This window comes from Staurois parvus, unplaced genomic scaffold, assembly GCF_062004578.1.
Source record: "Staurois parvus isolate SC_StPar_1 unplaced genomic scaffold, SC_StPar_1.0 ptg000499l, whole genome shotgun sequence".
NCBI classification, from domain to species: Eukaryota; Metazoa; Chordata; class Amphibia; order Anura; family Ranidae; genus Staurois; species Staurois parvus.
In genome coordinates this window covers 3,096,235-3,112,500 of record NW_028318295.1, presented here as the reverse complement: position 1 = coordinate 3,112,500, position 16,266 = coordinate 3,096,235, and the positions used below count along the sequence as shown (strand labels likewise).

The following is a 16,266-nucleotide window of genomic DNA, read 5'->3' as shown; positions in this document are numbered from 1 at the left end:
TGCACTCTAATCCGGGTTCCCTTCCAATCCCCAGCCAGGTTTAGCTAGGAATGACATGTTTTTGCTGGCTGGGTGTTGGAAGTGGAGCCAGGGTAGGGTGGCCATAGGTCCCTCCTAAGTGAAAGGCAAAGTCACCTGTTACTGGGTCTCTGCTGTGAGCATGTTCCCCATGCGTGTTGAAGCTGGCATTGCCTGCCGTGTGGGTGACCCCCAATCCTTGTAGAAAGTGAGCAGAGTTCAGTAAAGAAAACTGCTGGGCAGAAAATGTCCTTCCTGTCCAGCTCTGGAACCTGCTTCCTGGACAGGTGATGAGTCTGGGTTGCGGTAACACATTCTGGCTGTTTGCAGGAGCACTGCTCCCCTGGGGTGACTTGCGAGGGTTATCCGGAGCAGTGGCTGTTTCTGCCAGGGACCAAATTTTGGGCTTCTGGGCAGCTGGAAGGTTATTTTCCTGGGAGGGATTGGGGGAAATACTGTCCAATTTGAGCTGCTCGCACTGGGGCTGATGAGTTTTGACATCCTCAGATAGTTCACATTTGTCCTGAACCCTACTGTCCCCAACCACAGACTTGAGGAACCTTTCCTCGGAGACATTCAAGTCCTCAAAGCCATCTGAGCCCTCAGAGTCACTCCTAGCGTCTGTTTTAGAGTCAGAGTGAATGTCTGTGTCCTGATCATCCAAGTCTTCTTTACTTTCCACATCCTCAGTGTCGATATTTTCCAAATCGATCTCTTCTTCATCCTCACGCTTGTCCTCTTCATGATCACTTCCATAGGAGTTCCCCTCCTCGTCTGTCCTGCTCCTGGGGGCCCAGGTCATTTTATTCTCCTTTTTAAGCCTCCTCCTGGCATTGGCAAACCAGGTGGACACTTGTGTGAGCGTCATCTTGGTGATGATGGCCAACATAATCTTTTCTCCCTTGGTGGGATAGGGGTTCTTCCTATGCTCATTTAGCCAGGCCTTCAGAGTACTGGTGCTCTCTCTGGTGGCATTTTTGGGCCTTGAGGGGTCTCCAAACTGGTATTGTCCATAGGTGTAAAAAGCTGGGTGATGGTGAGAGAAAGCTGAATGTTGTACCCCTGGACTGTCCTTCATCTCATATTGGGATCCCTGGATTAAAAGAAATCCATTTTAATGTAGTCACACGACAGAATAGTTTTATACAATGTAATACACAAGAACCTAGTTATGGCTCATGGGATTAGACTGGTATTATTATTATTGTTCCTAATACCATTATTATTGTTGTAATTGTTGGTATTATCATTACTATTATTATTGCTACTGCTACGTTTATTGTTGTTATTATTACTATTATGATTACTGCTACTACTACAATTATTCTTTTTGTTACTATTATTATATTAGTATCAATATCATCATCCTAATAGTAAAGACTACTACTACTACTATTATTATTATTATTATCAGCATCATGTCATCATCATCCTAATAGCAAAGAATATAATAATTATTATCAGCTTTAATATCATCATCCTAATACTAAAGACTACTACTGCTACTATTATTATTATCATTATTATTATCAGCATCATATCATCCTAATAGTAAAGAATATTATTATTATCATCATCAATATCATCATCCTAATAGTAAAGAATATTATTATTATCATCATCAATATCATCATCAATATCATCATCCTAATAGTAAAGAATATTATTATTATTATCACCATCAATATCATCATCCTAATAGTAAAGAATATTATTATTATTATCACCATCAATATCATCATCCTAATAGTAAAGAATATTATTATTATTATCAGCATAAATATCATCATCCTAATAGTAAAGATTCTCAAACCTTCTTTCACTTCACCTTCTTGCCAGAAATATAGGAAATAAGTAAGATTCCATAACTTAGGCTTTTGTTTTTTTTTCCCCCTTTTTGATACCTTCATCTGTTTCCTTTCACACGTTTGGTATCTGATCTGTCAGCCAAGCACAGCTAATTTTACAATGAAAACAAACTTTTTGCTTAACCCCTGCGATCAGAACAAACAAGCTTTAAATGTTCCCTTCCCAGGGAATAAATCTCCTTTTCCCATCCAATTATCCTAGACTATAATTTCAATACAAATGCTATTTGTTTTCAGTCATTTTCTCTAAATGTGAATAATATAATTTATTAAAACCAACAAATACTGCTTTTTACGTTAATTAAGGTGGGAGTTGGGGGATCGATGTGTGGTTGTGAGCACTGCTTAGTGTGGAAAGTCGTGGAGAATCCCCCAGACACCTCTGCATAGGACGACAGGGGGATTTCTCGGCTGTGGAAGGAGTCGGGGGCTGCGGTGAGTGGAGCAGACAGCAATCCACACAAAGTACTGCGGGGAAGTTCGCTGTGAAGTCTGAAGTTTGTAAATGAAGAAGAAACAAAGAGAGTAAGAGGAGGAGGAGGATCGGGCATGCAGAGGAGATCGGAGGAGTCCTTACCAGCTGTGGGAAGATTGGGAGCTCCGTGGTGTAGGGGAGGAAGGCTCCATAAGCCTGAGCCGCAGCCGCCGCAGCATAGGGAGCGCCATACATAGAAGACAGCACATTAGAAAGAGTCCCAGCCGGAGAAAGTTCCGCTCCGCTCCTGCTCCCCCCCACACCTTGCCGCTCAGAGGGGTACAGAGGTCTGATGTACTGGTAGCCCAGCTGGGGGAAGGACATGGTGCAGCAGCGGGGCACAGCACAGGGGGCTTCACTAGACAACGTGGAGCCCTTCTAGGACTTGGCTCTTTTCCTCAACCCTCCTATACATCAAGCAAGAAGGGACCCGGAGTCCGAGGCTTGGACGGGACTTGAAAGGGCTCCTGGTGGCAGTGTCCTCTCCCTCTGGTGCTATTGATCTGAGTGGACCCAGGTCAGCTTCTAAACAGATTGCTTCAGATCATTGGCACTCACCCTCTGATTGACATTTCAAGCCCAGCACTAGCTCCTCCCAGATCTTCCAGTCTCGCTGCTGCGCTTTCTCTTTCATCCGCCACCCCTTCCTATCTCAGCGCTGATCTCCGCTTAACCCGCTCGGCGCTGGACTTCCCAGCTAGGCAAGGGTTAATCGTCCCTGTCCACTTGTGCTCACCGGGGACAGGGTGTCCTTGGCCATAGGTGAGCTGATGGATCTTCAGCCAAAAAAAAACAAAACACACGCATAAAATAATAACAACAACAACAATAATAATAATAATAATGTATTTACCTCCTTGGAAGAAAAAAAAAGAATTACAAGCTGCCTAAAACAATTTGCAAATAATCAAGGTCTCATCAGATCTCAAGCATATGATCTAAATAATAATAATATACAAGTAATTATAATAATAATAATATACAAATAATATTAAGTGTATACTTCCTTGAAAAAATAGTCTGCCTAATACCATGGTGATATAAGGTGAGAGAAATGAATTACACAATGTGATCGTTCTGCAAAGGAGATCCTCAGCTCTGGGTACTTCTATGATCTCCCCAAATATCTATATTGCAGTCCCTATATCTGGAACATCCTGGACAATCAAGGTCCCATAGGAGTCTCAAGCATGGGATCTGAACGATAATGATGATGATGATGACGATAATAATAGTAATAACAATAATAATAGGTTATACATCCTTGAAAAACAAAGTTGCTGACAAGTAAGCCTACCTGCAAATGAATGAGTTGTAATGAGTACATTGAAGTATATTGAATGGTCATTAGGCAGATAAGCCTCCCAGGATCCTAGATTGAAGTTGACTATCAGGGTGCATGCAAATGACATGGATGGCTGTATGCAAATACAGATTAGTGCCAGCAAAGGGAAGAGAATTGGGATTGTGTGGGATTTTCTCTGCACCACGTCTCACACCTTAAAATCTCTGAAAAAAAAGGAATCTCGAATTAGTGTAAGCTATCAGTAGGCAAAATAGGGGGTTCATTTTCTCCTAATACAGCACTTCAAAGGCTTGGAGGTCACCATTTTTTACATCAAAGAGGGGAAAAAGCAAAGCAAATTGAAATCTTAACAAAGGGAAGCCAGGGCAGCCCTCTGGGCGGTGTGTACATTTGTAGTGTGAGGAGGGAGACTCCGGGAGGCACTGGGATTAAACCCATTAACACCTTTTTGTCTCAGTGTTAAACTGTAATTAGAAAATTTAGGATCACTTTTCTTCTTCTCAATGAGCCTGATGAAGGATACCTGCTCCTAGAAGGGGGACCTGTCCAATCAGCCCCATCAGCCAGCAAATCTGCGCTAATTACTCCATGACTTGGCTTTGCAGCAAGGCAAGCAATAGTTCTTTTTTTTCATTCCAAATTGTGATCTTGTATTGAAATGAGAGAACTCAGGAAGGTTATTCTTCTTCTGCAGATCTCTCAGAACGAAATCAAACTGGCTCTGGAGATAATTCTCGACCTTCACTGCAGCTTTACTTTCAAGATAATGTTTCATCTTGTAAAAGATACAGATTATTATATAACAAGTTTCAGAATTAAAATTCCCTGAATCAATATGTGGAAATCTGGAAGAGACATCTCTAATCGTATTAAGGCTATCCTACTATTAAACCCTATATACTAATCTATCTCATAATAACGGTGGCTGTGCCAGGGATTTATAGGCTGCCTAATACAATATTCCAGCGCGGGTGATATATGGGGAGGGAGATGAATTGCACAAAATTAATTGCATAATGTAATCATTCTGCGAAGAAGATCCTCAGCTCTGGGTACTTCTGTGATCTCTCCAAATATCTATATTGTCATCCCCACATCTGGAACATCCTGGATAATCAAGCTCTTCTATGAATCTCATGCAGATGATCTATTTCTTCTCATTTACCGCACACTCCTCCCTATTTACTTCCAGTAGTCCAACTGACACATATATGGGCCTGATTTACTAAGCCTTTGCCAGCCCAGTGAACCTGATTGACTGTTTCTCCGAATGGTGACTTTAGAAAAATAGTACGGGGTACATTCTAAGCATTTCACTTGTCAATTCGATTTAAACCAGTGCACAAGATCTAAGAGGGGAAAGAAAAGGCACTGCTATGTAAATTCATCTCATCTTCTTACATGTGTACAAATAAAGACTACACAGAACACTCAGGAATCATACACAGGGCAACAACAATCAGTATTTATTGTCTTCATTATCTCAGACTTACTTTGGGAGAAGCAGTTTAAAAAAACAAAACACTTTTTACAGTTTAAACACAACGGGCAAAAAACTGCACCAACACATCCAAATATCATATTTACTGCATGCATTTGTCCATAGCTAATAATATATATATATATATATATATATATATATATATATATATATATATATATGTATATATATATATATATATATATATATATATATATATATATATATATATATATAATGTGTATAATAGCTATGAACATATGCATATAATTTAGAAAGAGAGGATATTAGCTATAGACATATGCATGCCTTTATATATATATATATATATATATATATATATATATGAGAGAGTGGGAGGGAGGAGAGAGTATTAGTTATAGACATATTCATGCATTTTTATATTTAGAGAGAGGGAGAGTTAGAGAGTTAGAGAGAGAGAGAGAGAGAGAGAGAGAGAGAGTATTAGTTATAGACATATTCGTGCATTTTTATATTTAGAGAGAGGGGGAGTTAGAGAGAGAGAGAGAGAGAGAGAGAGAGAGAGAGAGAGAGAGAGAGAGAGAGAGAGAGAGTATTAGTTATAGACATATTCATGCATTTTTATATTTAGAGAGAGAGAGAGAGAGAGAGAGAGAGAGAGAGAGAGAGAGAGAGAGAGAGAGGAGTATTAGTTATAGACATATTCATGCATTTTTAGAGAGAGCGAGAGAGAGAGAGAGAGAGAGAGAGAGGGGGGAGGGAGAGGGAGGAGAGTATTAGTTATAGACATATTCATGTATATATATATATAGGGAGAGAGAGAGAGAGAGAGGGGGGGGGAGAGTATTAGTTATAGACATATGCATGCATATATATATATATATATATATAAATATATATATATGTATATAGGGAGAGAGAAAGAGAGGGAGATTAGAAAAAGAGAGAGAGAGGAGAGAATATTAGTTATAGACACATTCGTTCATTTTATATAGAGAGAGAGAGAGAGAGAGAGAGAGAGAGAGAGAGAGAGAGAGAATGGATAAGGTATTAGTTATACACATTATATATATATATGTGTGTATATATACATATATATATATATATATATATATATATATATATATATATATATTGCATATGTCTAGAGCTAACCAGCTTGCAAAGCAGAGAAGTCTTACCCGAGCCCTGTTTAAAATGAGCTTTCTTTATCCCGTGTAAATCTGGATGCGAGTAAAAAGCCCAGCTAAGTTCATAAAGCCAGGGTGATGAGTTTATTATCTGGGCTTGTTGTCTGGTGTCATGAAGATAGATCTTAATGAACAAACAGAATCAATAGAGATCACCCTGCAGTGAGTGCAATACATGTGTTTACATGGGCTAGGGCAGAGGATGCTGGCTACAATGGGAAGGTGGAGGGGGCTATGTATGCAGAAGAGCTCAACTTTATTTCAGAAGAAAGAGCTCAAATATTGGGAAGACAGGACAAGATGGATTGTACAGGTGAGATGCCATCAGCAGACGAAAGACTGAGTGGAAATAAACAAGCCAAAGGCTATAGGGTGTATAATAGGTAAAGGGAAGTAGTAGGGGCTGTTGGCCAAAGTTTTTTCTTTTTTTTTTTTAAGGATGGGATTTATGAGCAAAACTGAGTTCAGGTCACTATGAGAGTGAGTAATGGTTTATTAATGGGAAAGAAATGGTCAGGAAATGCAGAAGGATCTAGTGAAGCAGGGGAGAGAGCAGAAAATAGATGTCTCAAGCAAAAGAGTAAAAAAGAAACATGCAGGGAGTATGTCTAAAATATTTTCAAAGAGACCTATAATTAGAGAAACGTGTGCTGCGGTGTGCAGTGCAAAAATGAAACAGAAGACATAAGTCATAGAAAAAAAAAATAGGGACAAAGTATCACTATAGAACAGTGGGCTAGCCACTGCAGGGCTGGGCAAGTACTAGAGCAGCACTATGAGGTCCTTAGATATGTCTGATCACTGCCACATTGAATATTATTGATAGAAGGCTACCAATACAAGACTTCTTGTAGATCATAATACATCCATCGAACTAATTGTGGACTCATTTAATTATTTTATACATGCGCTATGCAGCAGGAGAGAGTGTAATATTTAATATACACACCACCCCCACCCACACTTACTACTTTGATCTGTGCATTGCCAAGTGGGTGCAGCTATTACCTTTTCTAAATCATTTGCCTGGCTTGCTTTTCTACTTTTGATAAAGTGGGTTGAGTACTCAGTGATCTCCCCATCCAGTGTAATAGTTTCATGAAATAGGTGCAATGGAAGAGTAACAAGCTGCAGGTATACACCAGCATGGGTTTGCCATAAAGCACAATGTACATGTAGTACTCAGGACATAGAACACATTGGTCTCCAACATGTGCTTATTAAAAGGAAAACAATTCAGGGTTCCCTCAAAACAATCCTCGTTCTTCTCTGAATTCTAAATAAACTAATTAACAATTAAACTGATTCTATCACCAAGCAGGGTGCTTTTGGACATGCAGGATTTCATTAATTAGATAAAGTAACAATGTTTTCATTAAATCTGCCAATGTTACTAACGTAATAAAAATTGTAATTTTGGTAGAAGCAATGTTTTATAATTCCCTGCAGCTTTCAGGCACAAAGCAATGTGGACCATTCTAATTCCTGCAGCTTCAATAAGGTTTTTTAGCAACTTTTAAATTAAAGGTAAACCAAACCCTTTAATTTACCACTGCTGATTACTGGGCAAAGGCAGTTAACCTAAAAAGTAAACGTCATTTCTGCCTTTAGACATTATTATCAGCAGATAAAACAGGAATAATGATGCAACTTTGGAAAACTTTCATGGTTTTATATATTTATCATGTTAACATAGTACTAACTTATTATACAGCAATTTAGAGTTATAGAGATATTCAAATCAGTCTTCCTCCTAGGAAAGAGCCAAAATGTTCTCACCACATTCAAACATGTCAGGGCCAATGTGGCTAAGAAGCTTGTCTTCTACTCCTAAATTATTTTTTCTATCACGTGGGGATCTTTGATTTTGTGAGTATTATGCTAGTATTATGGTATTGAGTGAAGTCCATCTTGTACTAGAAGTTTCTGTTATTGTATGAACTTTCCTCATTTTCTTTGCTGGTAACTGATGAACAGTGCAAGTAATGTGCTGATACCACAGGAATGGCAAGCTGCTTTCCTCTTGCCTTTAACCATCTTTCTCAGTCTCTCATTTTAATAATGACTTTATATATTCATTAAGACTTCAGGGAGTTTTCCCTGCATACATAGAAAACTTAGACCAATTCCCCTACTCTAATATACAGAACCATGTTTTATGTATTGCATTTTAAGGGGATGGTTTATTGAATAAGTATTTTAAATGGGGGGCACAGCAACCACACACTAACTTCAAACATCCAATCAGGTTCATCAAAAATGTTTTATTGTTATTTTCTTTAAACCAATTGGTGGCTTGAAATTAACACATGTACACTGGACCAGTGTCTAAATGATCACTTTATGTAAAGCAGCCCTCAGTTACTTCAAACCACTGACAGTTATTATTATTATTTCTATTATTATTATTATTGTTATTATTTTTTTCTCATGCACATGACAGCTGTGTGGCTTTGACATTCATCTAACATTCACCTCCATCTACAATTTTTTACATTGAGGGTTCCACCATGCAATCTAGGCCAGTACAATAAAGCAGAATCTGTGCAATATTTGTACTATTGTATAACAAGTCATAATATTTAGTACATATTGGGGTTGATTTACTAAAACTGGAGAGTGCAAAATCTGGTGCTGCTCTGCATAGAAATCAATCTGCTTCCATTTTTTTTTTGTCAAAAGCTTTATTGAACAAGCTGAAGCTGAAAGCTGATTGGCTACCATGCACAGCTGCATCAGATTTTGCACTCACACATTTTAGTAAATCAACCCCATAAAATTGCCAATAAAGCAGTAAAGTCCTAACAAAGTCCACAAACAGCTAATACAATGCAATACATGCACAATCATGTTTTATAAAATAGCAAGTGCCCACAAGTTAGAGCAAGGCGCAACAAGTTATTTTCTCCATTATTATCAACTTATGTAAATTTTGAAAAGTGTTTTAAAAACTGGTAAAGCTTTTTAAAAACTATTGGCGCGATATAAATTCTGTATTGTAATACTACTACTAGTATTACTAATAATAATATTATGTTTAATTATCAGTTTAACATTTTGGGTCCTTTTACACTGTTGCCTATGCAATAATCAGAGTTTTTTTTGTTCTTTTACATTTTATATGTGCATTTATGTTCATTTTTGTGCTTTATATACACATCTTTTGGTCATTTAAATTAAATTTCTATGAAACCGATGGGTTAAAATGCACATAGCTGCACACTGTTTGCAAATTTCCTTTTCAGCATTTATTAAAATGTGTCTTTTTTAACATATCGTATTGCACAAAAATGCAGCATGTCCTACTTATTGAAAAGGCAGAAAGCTGAAGAACAGGGATGTGAACTAACCACAGGATTGAGTGGGATTTCTGCTACAAATACATTTTCATGCAATAAGATGCATGCATTGTAATGCAAGAAAACAGACAAGTGTGAAAGGGCCATTCTAGAATGTCCACAACGTAAGGCCAGGCCTTTGCTAAATCTGTTTATTGATGCTTATTATTAGCATCCATTTGCACTATATTGCAAATGTATTAAAACACTTACTAATAGCATCTATATTTACTACACCACATGCATTACACACTCTTCTCAATATAAACTACACATTGGGGCTCCTCTGATAGGTGAGAAATTAGAGGACATACTTCTTTTAATAGGCCCATATGTGGTTTAAGCAATATTAATGACAATCATAATAATAAATGATAATACAATGCATAGCATACAGCTATATGATAAGGAAGACATGTAGCATCATTGCATTATTACATTTGTAGAATATTTTTGTTATAGTGAAGCATAACAAGTCATTGGTACACTAGGAATATTAATATATGCCAATATTTTTTTTAATTTTTATTTATTTATTTATTTCGGGTACTTACATAGTGCCGTCAATTTACACAGCGCTTTACATATATATTGTACATTCACATCAGTCCCTAACGCTCAAGGGGCGTACAATCTAAGGTCTAACTTACATTCAAACATACACATACTAGGGCCAATTTAGACAGGATCCAATTAACCTACCAGCATCCAATGTATTCTTGTGTATACATGAAACTTTTAGGCTACCAGGAAGTTTATAGTTAGTTCTTTGTTAGTGTGTATCCTTATTGTTCATAATAGAGAAACCAGACTCACAACAGTCACTTTGTTGCAGGCCTTGTCACATATGAGGCAAGATCACAGTGTTGAACGGCAGGCTAAGACGTTGCAGAAGTCACTTTTGCTGTTTAAATTTATGCCACCATTGTCAATCAGCGATGGAATATCAGCAGCTTTCGCACCCTTAAACCTCCAACACTTTCGCAGAGAATACCTATCAGCTACATAGATGCTGTTCTCTGCCTAGATGTTACAGAGAATTATTCAACATGGCTATGTCCTAGGTGAATATATTCTTGCATAGTAATATTAAGCCAGACACTGACTGACTTGTGAAAAATATATGTCACCCTGTCTAATTAGTGATATCTTCCATGGCCAAGCCTTCCTTTCTGGTGACAAACTGTTACTGTCTTACATCTTAGGACAGCAGATATATACTCAGTAATATATATTTGATCACTTGAAATATTTTTTCCTGACGTAAGCTAAGCATATTTTTTAAACATGCAGTTCACGCAGTTCTCTGTGATTCCAATACATACTGCCCCTAATTCAGGACAGAGACTGTCTATTTTCCTATAAAAAGCTCACACAGATGCATAGCCACGGAAATAAAATAAGAATTAAATCTTGATATGTCTACATGGATCAAATTCAGGATTGTACCTGGTACATTGTTTAAGGTGTGTGTTCACATTAGATCAGTATTTATATAAAGCATGTAAACACATGCGGTCTTGTAACATTATGATCCTTGCTTAGCTGAGTTAGGATTAGTCCACATCATTGTATTAACATGCAACTTAAAGAGTAATCACCCATTAAATCACCCACTGGCTACTTATATCTCTTGGGAACTCAGGCAGTGAGATTTCTGCATCTGAATTCCCAGCTCCCCCCACCTCATTATTAGGTAATCTCACACTCCCTATTTGATTCTTCATTTATTCATTTGTTTTACATTATAGAGACTACGACAGTTAGAGTGAGATGCCTCATTTGGCTTGGTAATGGCTGCAGTAGGGGCCTTAATCCAGAACTCTGGCAGAGAAATTTCACCATAAGTCCTTAAAAGATGACAGAAGAAAGGAGATTCAACATCTGGCTTGCATCCAATATTTATCAGTAGTGGACAAACTTACCACTTACTATATACACTATGTTTACTTGGGCATTTTAGTATTTAAAATACACCAAAAAGCATGACATGACATTTGCATATGAGCAAAGGAAAACTTTCTGAAGATTCTTCTGTCTGAGTAGAACCCTCGTGAACTATTTTTGATTATCATCTGCAAGTGCAATTTATTTTAAAATTCTGTGGATTGTGTAAACTGTCAGCTTTAAACCATACCAACACATTACACCTCTAGTTTTAAATGATTAACATCACTTGCTTGCATGTTTTGACCTGGAAAGCTTACAGTGGCATATAACTACAATTTTACATGTGTTTTGCATCAAATTATATGCTGACTATGGCACACCATTTCAGAATCAAATTATATGCTGACTGGCACACCAATTCAGAATCAAGTTATCTCCTAGATTGTAAGCTCCAAGGAGCAGGGCCCTCCTATCCCTCTTGTATTGAACTGTATTGTTGCTGTATTGTCTCCCGTTATATTGTAACGCGCTGAGCAAACTGTTGGCGCTATATAAATCCTCTATAATAATAATAATAATAATAATATGCTGACTATGGCATACCAAGTCAATATCAAATGATATTCTGACTTTGGGACACCAATTCAGACATCATCATATATTTCTTAATACAGAATAAACAACGATGATCCTTATTTGTATATTGTACATAAAGCAGAAATGCTGCAAAATATCTGATAATTGCATTAACCACTTGCCCTCCTGAGGATTTACCCCCCTTCCTGATCAGGCCATTTTTTGAGTTATGGTGCTGCGTTAATTTAGCTGACAATTGCGCAGTCATGCAATGCTGCATTCAAATGAAATTTACATCCTTTTTTTTTCCCCATGAATTGAGCTTTCTTTCAGTGTTATTTGATCACCTGTGCATATTTAATTTTTTGCACTATAAAAAAAAGACTGGCAATATTGAGAAAAAAACTATATTTTTGACTTTTTGCTATTAAACATGTCCAGTAAAAAAAATTAAAAAAATCAAATTTCATCATAAATTTAGGCCAAAAATGTATTCTGCTACATGTCTTTGCTAAAAAAATATCCCAATACGTGTAAATTAAATGGTTTGTGTGAAAGCTTTAGCGTTTACAAATGGCGGTATAGATACTGGAATTTTTTTTTCTAGCAATCATGCCGATCAATGACTTATAGCGGGACTGCAGTGTGCATTCTGACACTGAGGGGAACTGATTTGGTGTCACTGAAATCCCCAGTGACACCAATACAGTGCTCAGTGCTAAAAAAAGCACTGACACTGTACTAGAGGCACGGGGCAGGAAGGGGTTAACACGAGGGCCGAACAAGGGGTTAACTGTTTGCTGGGAGTGTTTTACTAGGGGGCTGTGTCCATGTGCTTCACTGCAAGCACACTGCTTTGGATGGCTGTGCTGTGCACAGCATCTAAAGCAGTGTGCCTGAGCTGATAGGCAGGAGAACTGTTAGTAAGCAAAACAGTTCTCCTCCCCATCAGAGATCCTCAGAAATCACCGGGTGCCGTTGAGTAATAATTGATAGCTGCAGCCGCGAAAGGCAGCGTGGGTAGGGCATGTGTGCGCTCGCGTGTGCCCCCTACCCGGAAATGCAAAATCATATATATATACATGATTTGGAGGACCTGCGCTGCCTTGTAGCAGTATTTCTGCTATAGGGTGGTCAGGAAGCAGTTAATGGCAATAATTTGGATTACCCTTCCAGGTTTTTTTCTATTTAAATTTACAGCTACCATTCATTGTAAGTAAAACATTGATGAACAGAAACAGTGCTGACAGAGTTTAAAGTAGCTGCTACTTGGCCAACAAGAAACCAGATCATTGAGAAATATTTTTGCACTAATTAAATAGGCCAAGGCAGATGTCTATACCAAGTCGATGATTTAAGAGTCTAGATACCAGAGATACTAGATGTCATATTTAGTGTGAGTCAAAGTGGAAGCAAGCACATTGATATGGATGTCACAGAAAATGTCACGGTCAAGTGGCCAGTAGAACATTTAAGCATGGAATAGTACATGTAACAGGATACAGAGTCTCAAGCAATACAGGCTAATGTAAGAATGCAATATCTTAAATAGCAAAACAGCTATTTCTGGGCCTGAATCCTCTTAACGTAATGGGAATGTTCACAATGCTTCCTGATGTTATCTCGACTGTATAGGGTGGTGATAAAATACCTTGTTGCACCTGGTAGGATAATTATATCTAAACAAATCATTGTATAGAAAGTCCCTTCAGCCTGAAAAATCTGCCGGAACAGTCAAGGAGGATATACAGTATCTCACAGAAGTGAGTACACCCCTCACATTTTTGTAAATATTTTATTCTATCTTTTCATGTGACAACACTGAAGAAATGACACTTTGCTACAATGTAAGGTAGTGAGTGTACAGCTTGTATAACAATGTACATTTGCTGTCCCCTCAAAATAACTCAACATACAGCCAGGGGCGGATTGACAACTCATGGGGCCCCCGGGCAATAGGGGATCATGGGGCCCCTGTGTCCTTGCCCAAACTAAAAAAGCCTATGAAAAAGGAACCAGGGGCATCTCATGGGGCCCCCTACTGACCCTGGGCCCTCGGGCGGTGTCCGAGTTTCCAAATGGTCAGTCTGCCCCTGCACTCAGCCATTAATGTCTGAACCGCTGGCAACAAAAGTGAGTACACCCCTAAGTGAAAATGTCCAAATTGGGCCCAATTAGACATTTTCCCTCCCCTGTGTCATGTGACTCATTCGTGTTAAAAGGTCTCAGGTGTGAATAGGGAGTAGGTGTGTTAAATTTGGTGTTATCGCTCTCACTGTGTCATACTAGTCACTGAAATTTCAACATGGCAACTCGTGGCAAAGAACTCTGAGGATATGAAAAAAAGAATTGTTGCTCTACGTAAAGATGGCCTAGGCTATAAGAAGATTGCCAAGACCCTGAAAATGAGCTGCAGCATGGTGGCCAAGACCATACAGCAGTTTAACAGGACAGGTTCCACTCAGAGCAGGCCTCGCGATGGTCAACCAAAGAAGTTGAGCGCACGCGCTCAGCGTCATATCCAGAGGTTGTCTTTGGGAAATAGACGTATGAGTGCTGCCAGCATTGCTGCAGAGGTTGAAGGGGTGGGGGGTCATCCTGTCAGTGCTCAGACCATACGCCACACACTGCATCAAACTGGTCTGCATGGTTGTCACCCCAGAAGGAAGCCTCTTCTAAAGATGATGCACAAGAAAGCCCGCAAACAGTTTGCTGAAGACAAGCAGACTAAGGACATGGATTACTGGAATCATGTCCTGTGGTCTGATGAGACCAAGATAAACGTATTTGGTTCAGATGGTGTCAAGAGTGTATGGTGGCAACCATATGAGGAGTACAAAGACAAGTGTGTCTTGCCTACAGTCAAGCATGGTGGTGGGAGTGTCATGGTCTGGGGCTGCATGAGTGCTGCTGGCACTGGGGAGCTACAGTTCAGTGAGGGAACCATGAATGCCAACATTCATGTACTGTCTCAGAGCAGTATTCCAAAATGATAACGACACCAAACACACCTCCAAGATGACCACTGCCTTGCTAAAGAAGCTGAGGGTAAATCTTCAAATGGAAGGTGGAGGAGCGCAAAGTCTCTAACATCCACCAGCTCTCTGATGTTGTCATGGAGGAGTGGACTCCATGGAGTAACCTGTGAAGCTCTGGTGAACTCCATGCCCAAGAGGGTTAAGGCAGTGCTGGAAAATAATGATGGCCACACAAAATATTGACACTTTGCACCCAATTGGACATTTTCACTTAGGGGTGTACTCACTTTTGTTGCCAGCAGTTTAGACATTATTGGCTGTGTGTTGAGTTATTTTGAGAGGACAGCAAATTTACAGTTATACACGCTGTACACTCACTACTTTACATTGTAGCAAAGTGTCATTTCTTCAGTGTTGTCACATGAAAAGATATGATAAAATATTAACAAAAATGTGAGGGTTGTACTCACTTCTGTGAGATACTGCAAATAAGCAGGAAAATGGGTTGGCCTTATGGTTGTAATTATTTATTTATTTATTTATTTATTTATCGAGTTTATATAGCGCCAAAGGGTTTGCTCAGCGCTGTACAATAGAGGGGGGACAATACATGAAACAGTACAGTAACATCAAACAGCACACAAGGGGTAAGAGGGCCCTACTCTTTCGAGCTTACAATCTAGGAGGGAGGGGGTAGAGGTACAGGAGGAAATGGCTGTGGGGGATGGAGTGGAAGGAGGAGGGAAGGGCAGCGGCTGTTAGGTGAGGGTGGGGTAGGCTTCCTTGAAGAGGTGGGTTTTCAGGGAGCGCCTGAAGGTGAGGAGGGAAGGTGACAGTCTGATGGGTTGGGGTAGTGAGTTCCAGAGGATGGGGGAGGACCTGGAGAAGTCTTGCAGTCGTGCGTGGGAGGAGGAGACCAGGGAGCAAGATAGAAGGAGGTCCTGTGAAGAGCGAAGGGTACGGGTAGGGTGGTATCTGGGAATCAGGTCGGTGAGGTAGTTAGGGGCAGTGTTGTGAATGGCTTTATAGGTCAGAGTGAGCAGTTTGAATTGAATGCGTTGGGCAATGGGGAGCCAGTGGAGGGAGAGGCAGAGGGGGGTGGCAGAGGTGGAGCGGCTGGTGAGGTGGATGAGTCTGGCAGCTGAGTTCAGGATGGTCTGAAGCG

At 39.4% G+C, this 16,266-nt stretch overlaps 1 protein-coding gene across 2 annotated transcripts in view; it reads right to left on the bottom strand.

Annotated features, from left to right (window-relative positions):
- Positions 1-3,091, bottom strand: part of IRX3 (iroquois homeobox 3) — a 5,078-nt gene extending 1,987 nt beyond the window's left edge. Inside the window, exons 1-2 of one of the 2 annotated variants that reach the window (XM_089689843.1) lie at positions 2,920-3,091; positions 136-1,111 (exon numbers count right to left, since the gene is read on the bottom strand). In XM_089689843.1, the coding sequence (XP_089545969.1) occupies positions 136-1,096 (961 nt within the window). In that variant the 5' untranslated portion in view covers positions 1,097-1,111; positions 2,920-3,091. The other variant, XM_089689842.1, reaches the window with a different exon arrangement.
- Positions 3,092-16,266: the final 13,175 nt, after the last annotated feature.